Here is a 9,811-nt window from a genome sequence, read left to right on the forward strand (position 1 = left end):
TGTTGTTTTTGTTGTTGCCAGGATGCAAAGAGAAAACACCAATTGTTCTGCTGCTGCTCTTGCACTAATGGTCATATTCTGTTTGAATCCTCTCGCTCTCAACAATTTCATGCATTTATTTTGCTCTTGTTTTTGCTTTTTCTGCATTTCTATTGCTTCGTATGGAAAGTTGTGAGTGTGTGTGTGGGTTTTTTGTTCGACAATCATGTTTGTTGCAACACTGTATCGAGGGAATTGGTGTAATTGCTTTAGAATACTGTTGTTACTACTAAAAACATTATTATTGTTTTGTTTTATTTTTATTCTTCGTTTTATTTTTTTAAACACTATGATTTTATTATTGTTGCAGTTGTTGTTGTATTTGCCATTGCATATGGCTGCATCAATTTGATAATGTTTGGCAGAGCCAAGAGAGAGAAAGGCTGGATAGTAAGTGATTGGTTGGTTGGCTGTTGGTTTGTCCGCGCTCCCCCATTAAATGTTAGCTATTCCTTGGAATTCAGTTAATACCAAAACACAAAGTGGCAATTTGTTTTGTAAAGAAAATTCAATTTGTTGTTAAGAACGAAAATAGTTGTTAAACAAAACGCCACTCGCAGAACGGGCAGTTGCGAAATAACGAATTTGCATTTGGTTCGTCCCTCAATTGTCATTGTTGTTTTTTATATATATTTGTTGGATTCGAAATTTATATCAAGCTCAAGTGGGAGGAATTTTAATTTCGAAGAAGAAAACTGGAGGAGGAACAGAAACCAAATTAAAGTTTGTAGTTAATATATTACATGGGAAGGGGGAATATTTACAAGATTAAAACTTTTTAAAAATAATAAATTAAAAAACCAGTGAGCGGATCAGTATAAACGGACGGGGCCGACCATATGATAACCTACACAACTACCACGAAAGTCTAACTTTCTGCGGTTCTATTATCTGAGCCTGGAGAATATATCGCGATATTTGCACCCTCGTGACCGACTAGAGGTCAGCAAATATTACTAATATTTAGTACAGTACTTCTTATTACTTGTCCAGATTCCCTTGTGATGTTCGCCTTACAATTGTGGCACATAGAGCGACTCGAAGAAACACAAAAATTATGTTTTCGGTCCACTTGATCCCAATATTATTATCTGATCATCAGCGAAAACAATGGGCATTGTCCTTGACCATAACTGGAACCTCATGGGACAGTTCAAAGCGCTCAGCGCTATTTTTCCGCCCTCCAGTGTGGTAATGGGTTACCAAATCATATCTGAATACGTAAGCACCAATAAATATTTAAGTGTAACTCCCACATCCGAGTACATACAACCATATAATTGGTATCAGTTTAAATGCCAACCACTTCTCTTGGATATACTATCAAGTTCTCGGGTCTATGTCCTTCAGGGGTAAATCTATACACTATAGAATACAAATTTTGTAATTTTTCACACAAAAGTCAGGGTCCACTTGACCCGTCAAATATTGTCCGATCCTTATCAAAACAGGCATGCTTATTCCTTAGCCCGATCCCGTTCTGTATGTAAAATTTCACGATGTTCGGACCATAACTGCGACCTGTGTAGTAACCAGAAAATCAGACCAAAAAAATTTTTAGTCCTTTTCTCAACCTAAGTTAAGTTTAAGTTAAGTTTATATTTATTGAGTCTTTTTTTAAACAATGTTAATATATAAATAAGATACATAATATGAAGGACTTATGACTATAATGTATTATCGTAATGCAGTGACAGACATTACAGCACCTAGCTTTTACATGAAATGAGACATAAAATGTGGGTATACATCAGTTAAAGTTACGTACATCCTTGCTCCCGAGACTAATACAATAAGAAGGGATAATTTATCCAGGGTTTATGAACTTAAAACTAATGATACAAAACAAAAACAAAACAATGAACAGACAAAAAAAGTAAAAGTAGGTAAATCAATAACTACCCACGATGCGTACCGGTCAGTGCCTTTTCGTAAAACTGGGTAATACCCGCTTCGGACTCGTACTTATACCCTATAGGTGATGGATAATTTGTGTTATACCAACCAATGTTCACTTGACTATTACATGCTTCATTCATATGCACATTTTCATGAAACTCTAATCTTGCATTGAACTTATCCAAGATCGTACAGATATAGGTAGACATACGTTGCAATTTTGAATTTTCATAAATAAAATTATTCGAATATCTCTTATTGACACATATAAAATTTTTTCCGATGCAAAGTCTCAAAATTTTTCTCTCAAAAACCTCTAGCTCTTTCACAACAACTGGTGATATGTTAAACCAGACAGGAAAGGCATACAAAATAACAGGCCTTATACATGTCTTGTACAACATTAATTTTGTACTTGCAATCAAAGCTTTATTGTTCAGAATTCTCAAAAATAAAATAAAAATTCCTCGGGCCTTATTTAATGCTTTTCTAGCATGTGAATTAAATTTAAATAGTTTGTTAAACTCTACTCCCAAGTACGTAATTTTGTCTCTAAAGGGAATTTCAATGCCATTTAATGCCAGTTTTAAATTCTTACTCTCGGGAACTACAGAACGTTTACATTTTCCAGATGCATTTCTAATGCAAATTGCTTCGCTCTTGGAAGTGTTAATTTTGATTCCCCATTCATCATAAAATTGCTTAACATTATGCAGGTATTGTGAGATATTGTCAGTAGCACAAACTGGTGACTCGTGGTGTGAGTACAAAAGTGAGTCGTCAGCGTACAGAATACCCGAAGCGTTTTCTTGGGTATGAGGGAAATCGTACATTAAGATGTTGTACAAATGCGGTGCTAGCACAGATCCCTGCGGGACGCCAGAGCTTATATGTGACAATTCGGACACTTGATTTTTATATAGAACGCAAAATTTTCTGTTTGTTACGAAGCTCTTAAATAATTTAACAACCTCAGGGCTGAATCCAATTCTTATCATTTTGGTCAATATTCCATAGTGGGAGGCATGATCAAAGGCCTTCTCAACATCTAGGGAAACTGCAACGGTACACTTCTTTTCACGAAGGTTCAGAACGATATCATTTGTGAATTTAGTCATTGCATCAACTGTGGAATGTCCTTTCTGAAACCCGAACTGTGAATTAGGTATATACGGTAAAGTGACTCCTACATCCATTTTAATACGTACAATCATTTCAAAAAGTTTACCAATGTTAGATAACAAGGATATAGGCCTCAAATTAGATATGTCATCATTATTGGGTTTTTTCTTTATGGGAACAATTTTAGAGACTTTCCAAGATTCTGGGAAATAGCCGTTTGAAATGCAGTTATTAAAGATAATGGTGAGAAATTCAAAGGCCTTTGTTGGAAGCTTAAGAATTGTGAAATTAGAAAGTTTGTCTATTCCGAAAGATTTCTTATTTTTAATAGTGTTAGCAACAGCCAGAATTTCATTTAAATATTAACTGATCTTTCCACAAAACAATAGGGGTCTTCATTCGCCAGAACCAGAACATATCCCACATGCAAAATTTCGTGAAGATTGGTCCATAACGGTGGCCTGTATCGTGTTTACAAATTATATTGGACGGGCGGACGTTTTTATTCCCTTCACCACACTGTGGTACGGTGTATTATGTCTGTGTGCATATATTTGTAACAGGCAAAAGGAAACAAAATAGACACATGGTTCCTTTTGATAATATGAATAGAATCACTAACTAAGTAGATTTCTAAGTCGATCGGTTCAGATTTATATATACCTCCCATATATTTTTTCGTCCGATTTATTGTAAATTGTGCAACAAAGTCCCTACATAAATTTCGATTTGCACGAAATTGGTACAGCCCTATAATTTAGGTTTAGAATGATGTGTGTTAAGTTTCGCGAAAATCGGTTCCGATTTAGATAAAGCTCCCGTATATATTTTCGTCGATTTTATGTGTATGGTGCACCAAAGTCCCTATATGTCTTTCGATTTGCACAAAATTTGGGAATGATGTGTGTTAAATTTCCTGAAAATCGGTTCAGATTTAGATATAGCTCCCATATATAGTTTCGCCCGATTTAATGTAAATGGTGCACCAAAGTCCCTATATATCTTTCGATTTGCACGAAATTAGGCACAGCGTAATGAATTAAGTCTAGAATGATGTGTGTTAAGTTTCGTGAAAATCGGTTCAGATTTAGATATAGCTCCCATATATATATTCGTCCGATTTAATGTAAATGGTGTACCAAAGTCCCTATATATGTTTCGATTTGCACGAAATTTGGCATAGCGTACTGAATATAGTCTAATATTATGTGTGTTAAGTTTCCTCAAAATCTGTTCAGATTTAGATATAGCTCCTATATATATTTTCGACCGATTTAATGCAAATGGTGTACCAAAGTCCCTGTATATCTTTCGATTTGCACGAAAATTGGCACAGTATAATGAACTAGGTCTACAATTATGAGTGTTAAGTTTCGTGAAAATCGGTTCAGATTTAGATATAGCTTCCATATATATTTTCGTCCGATATAATGTACATGGTGTACCAAAGTACCTAAATATACTTCGATTTGCACGAAACTTGGCACAGCGTACTGGATGAAGTCTAGAATGGTGTGTGTTAAAAGTCGTGAAAATCGGTTAAGATTCAGATAAAGCTCCCATATATATTTTCGACCGATTTATGGTAAATTGGGCACCAAAGTTCGTAAAGGTCTTTCGATATGCATGAGATTTGGCACAGCGTACTGAATTGGGTCTAGCATAATGTGTGCCAAGTTCCTATATATCCTTCCATTCTCACGAAATTTGGCATAGTGTACTGAAATAAGTGTAGAATGATGTGTGTTAAGTTTCGTGAAAATCGGTTCAGATTTAGATATAGCTCCCATATATATTTTCGTCCGATTTTACATAAATGGTGCACCAAACTCCCAATTATTGTCTGATTAACACGAAATTTTGCACAACGTCTCAAATTGAGACTTGAATGACGTTATTACCCTTTGTTCAAATTTGTGCAGATGTTGCTATAGCTTCCATATGTATTTCGAACGGGTGTCTGATTGAGATTAAGTTTTAAAAAATGCGACTTATCGAATATGGTGTATTAATTTTGCTATGCAGACGACACTAAATCTGCCTGAATATAATTTAATTTAGCATAGGTTGCAGAAAGGCATGAGTAGGTTCCTTTGAGTGAACATTGTCATGCAATTGTAAGGGTACATATGTACAATATACCGAAAGTGGTGAAGGGTAACATATAGTCGGCCCAGTCCGACTTTACTACTTTCCTTACTGGTTTTTCATTGCGTACATGTGGGCGTTTATTTTTTATAAATTAAAAAAAAATTAGTTTTCAAATATTTAGAAATATGTTGTATTGCCAAGTTGAAGACGTGGATTTTCCAAAGGCATATATATCCTAATGCCTACTTATTGGCGACGATTTTTCTAAAAATATTTTTTTAAGGCTTACAATTAGCCGCGTTTATTCTTATATTTTTTCAAGTCATGGATTTAAAAAATAGTATTTTGAAAAGTTTGCATTGAGAAATATTAGTGGTCTTTGATTTTTTCAAATCCGCTACTATTTGCAGTTGTTTAAAAATCCACGCCTGTGTGTAGGCTTTGAAGAACATTTTTAATGCATCAACGCCTAAAATCAAGCCACTAAAAACAATTTTTTAAATACACACCAAACCATATGCCATGAAAATTATTGTTTTATAAAACTATGCCTAACCACTCCTATTTGTAGATATTGACAAACATTTTTAAACAATTCCCGCTTTTTAGAGATATATTTAATTTAAAAAAAATGAAGATGTATTTTCAATAAATGAGAAAATAATTCCAAAAAATCCACACCATTTAAATCTTTAAGAATCCTTGAAATAATCGCAACACATTAAATAGCATCAATGCGAACATTTCAAATAATTTGTCCCCGGCTGTCATGTGAATAGAGTAGACATTTGGCAAAATTAGAGTTAAATGTTATCTCCAATAATGGCAGCACACAGTCGTATACTTCACTACTATGGCGGAACTACTACTACTACCACCACTACAGCAAAAAGGGACAATTATTATACATGCATAATGTCTGCTCTTTTGTATACGTATAATAAAGTGCATATATGTGTGTGTGTGTGTGTGCATAAGTCGAAGTCTACAACTACAAACAAGTTGTGTGACAACTTGTTTTACTGCTTACATCCGGTACTTTTCAACTTTTTCAGAACTCATTTCCGTTTGACTATGGTTACACGCTTGTATGGGTGTCTCGTTTTTGGTTGGTTGGCCCCAAAAATATGGTTGGCTGGTTGGTAGTCGAATAACAATTTTCACAGATAGCAATTGGGGAGAAGGGGGTGTGAATGTGTGCAAGCTTTTTGAATAGAAAAGCTATTAAATAGGAGTCATTAAAAACATATCATGACAAAAGTTCGAAAAACTCCCTTTGCATCTCTCTTCATTGCAAATTTTGAATGGATGCTGCTGATGATGGTGATGGAATCTATTTTTGCTTGGCAAAAATTGTCTGCAAAGTTCGTTGCTTTGCTGGGTGTTTAGAATGGAGGGAGGAGGATGTGCTGATGGGCAATATGACTAGTCATCAGGGATAATGTGTTGAATTTGTTCTCGTATTGGTTGATCTTCATTTTGTTGGCAATTTTTTCTGTTTTGGAGTTTTTTGGGATGATGGAAATGAAGCTCTTTTTTCATGAATAAATATTTGAATTTGAAACTTTTGTCGGCTTTTGTATGCTAGGAAAATATTAGAAAAATTAAAATTGTTTCATTTTGGAGGAGAGTTTTGTGTTTTTTTTTTTTTTTTGTTAGAGCTCGGAAGCAGGAAGTTTGAATTGAGGGGATGTGCTAAAAAATGCTATCTATAAAAATTATTTTAATTGAAGTTTAAGTGGCATTTAAAAACAATATAATAAAAAGAAACAAAGAAAAAGGGTAAAAAATTTCTTTTTAAAAATACACGACTTGTTTAGGCCCTTGACAAAATATTTTTAATAATCCATGCCTAAAGCTAGACCTTAAAAAACTACTTTTAAAAATCCTCGCCTAAAGGTAGACCTTGAAAAACTACTTTTAAAAATCCGCGCCTAAAAGTAGACCTTGAAAAACTACTTTTAAAAATCCACGCCTAAAAGGTAGACCTTGTAAAACTACTTTTAAAAATCCACGCCTAAAAGGTAGACCTTGAAAAACTACTTTTAAAAATCCACGCCTAAAGGTAGACCTTGAAAAACTACTTTTAAAAATCCACGCCTAAAGGTAGACCTTGAAAAACTACTTTTAAAAATCCACGCCTAAAGGTAGACCTTGAAAAACTACTTTTAAAAATCCACGCCTAAAGGTAGACCTTAAAAAAACTACTTTTAAAAATCCACGTCTAAAGGTAGACCTTGAAAACCTACTTTTAAAAATCCCCGCCTAAAGGTAGACCTTGAAAAACTACTTTTAAAAATCCCGGCCTAAAGGTAGACCTTGAAAAACTACTTTTAAAAATCCACGCCTAAAGGTAGACCTTAAAAAAACTACTTTTAAAAATCCACGTCTAAAGGTAGACCTTGAAAAACTACTTTTAAAAATCCACACCTAAAGGTAGACCTTGAAAAACTACTTTTAAAAAAACACGCCTAAAGGTATACCTTAAAAAAACTACTTTTAAAAATCCAAACCCAGAGGTAGACCTGGAAAAACTACTTTAAAAAATCCAAACCCAGAGGTAGACCTGGAAAAACTACTTTTAATAATTCCACGCCCAAAAGGTAGACCTTGAAAAACTACTTTTAAAAATCCACGCCTAAAGGTAGACTTGGAAAAACTACTTTTAAAAATCCCGGCCTAAAGGTAGACCTTGAAAAACTACTTTGTTTAAAAATCCACGCCTAAAGAAAGACCTTGAAAAACTACTTTTTTAAAAAATTAACGCCTAAGGGTATACTATAAAAATATATTTTAATAATCTACGCCTAATAGTATACCTTGAAACAATATTTTCAAAAATAACTATAAAAATATATTTTAATAATCTACGCCTAATAGTATACCTTGAAACAATATTTTCAAAAATCCACGACTGTATATAGACTCTCAAAAAAAAATCCACTGGCCTTGAACAAATATTCCTTAAAATTATTGGTAATATTTTTTTTTCTTTATTTTAATCACGAAAATATTTTGTTTGCTAATTTTAGGTCATCCCACCGTTTTGGCCCGCAATACCACACCAGTTGCATATCCCGGTTCACCATTGCATTTATCCGTTGAATTTTGTGCCAATCCTCCGGCGCATGCAGCAAGATGGCTGCATGGCGAACGGGTCTATACACCCGGAAATCAATATGGCAATACTGTGCTGGCCTATGGATTTACGGTAAGTTTTAATATCAACAAAAAACTAAAAAATATATCTCCAAACTCAATTTTCTCCTCTCTCTCCCCTTTCTTACAGGATCTACCCACCCCCTTCTGTAAAGAAGCCCGCCTAACCTATGTCAGTATGCACGAACGAGTTCCACGCACTTTCTATTTTATTGTCTCCTCGCCCGGTGGTGTGGCCGAGGCGGTAATTAAAGTTAATTTTACCCTACGCTATAGGCCTCTGTCAAATGTCATCGACGAAGAAGAGGAAGAACTAAGGCAACCCGAGGAAATACATTTTCCCAAATTTGGTAATCCTAATGGGGCCAGAGCTCAATGGGGCTCATTTTGGTATGCGTTAAATCTCTTGTGGTTAAGATTTTTTATTTAAAATGGGGGAAAGGTAGAATAATAAGAACAAGAAATAGCAATTAAATTGTGAATAATTTATTAAATTTTTTGTTTTTAATTTTTTTTGTTTTCAGTTTTGTAATTTCTAAGCCTAAAACTATGCTATGGTAAAATAATAATAAAAAAACATAATTTTTAATTAAGAATAAAAAAATGCAAAACCTAACTATTTATATACTTACTATACTGTGTCTACTATTAAGCTCTATCGTATGATATTAAAAAACAACAACAAAAAGGAAACCCCTTAAAGTATGCAGCAAAAAAACTCTAAAGTAAATTATTTTTGTTAAGTTAACTATAAAAAAATGTAATAAGAAATGTTTCCCAATAAAAAAATGTATGCAATGAAAAACATTATTTAATAATGTAAATGAAAAATTAAAAAAAAAATCTAAATAGCTCTCTCTCTAAAACACTATCATTATACTCTCCCATTCGCTCCCTCCAATTATTTACATATATATTTTAAAAATAAAAAAAAAACATTAAATTTATTTATGAAAAGTAAGGAAATTATTTAAGTTCCTCTCTGTAGGATTAAATTATATTTTTTATTAACAAAAAAAATTTTTTTTATTATTTTTTTTAAATATTGTTTTTTTATATTTTTTATAATTTTTTTTATTAAAAAAAATATTTTTTTATTAAAAATTAAATAAAAAATTATTTATTAAAAAAAATATTTTTATTTATTAAAAAAAAATATTTTTTTAATAAAAAAAATTAATAAAAATTAAAAAAAAATTAAAAAAATTAAAAAATATTTTTTTATTTCGATATAAATACATTTTTCTGTAACGAAAAATAAATTTTTATTTTTTATATAACAGAAACAAAAACCTTTTTTATTTTTTTAAAAAAAAAATAATTTTTTAATAATTTGTTTATCTTTTTAACAATAAAAATATTCAATTTATTTAAATAAAAAATTCTTGAAATAACATATTATTATTTTTTTTTTAATTAAAATATTTTTTATTTATTAAAAAATATTTTCAATTAATATATTTTTGTAAATTTAAATTTTAATTTTACATTTTATATTATA

General features: G+C 32.2%; 1 protein-coding gene across 1 annotated transcript; it reads left to right on the forward strand.

Moving 5' to 3' along the window:
* Positions 1–2,505: 2,505 nt before the first annotated feature.
* Positions 2,506–8,700, forward strand: LOC133325404 (uncharacterized; the record flags this gene model as incomplete). Its single annotated transcript, XM_061534174.1, has 4 exons — positions 2,506–2,606; positions 2,655–2,710; positions 8,184–8,362; positions 8,441–8,700. Coding segments are annotated over exons 1-4 (596 nt in total), but the record flags the coding sequence as incomplete, so codon positions are not given.
* Positions 8,701–9,811: the final 1,111 nt, after the last annotated feature.

This window comes from Musca vetustissima, unplaced genomic scaffold, assembly GCF_032173495.1.
Source record: "Musca vetustissima isolate MV318-11 ecotype Yass unplaced genomic scaffold, APGP_CSIRO_Mvet_v1 utg46677, whole genome shotgun sequence".
NCBI lineage: Eukaryota > Metazoa > Arthropoda > Insecta > Diptera > Muscidae > Musca > Musca vetustissima.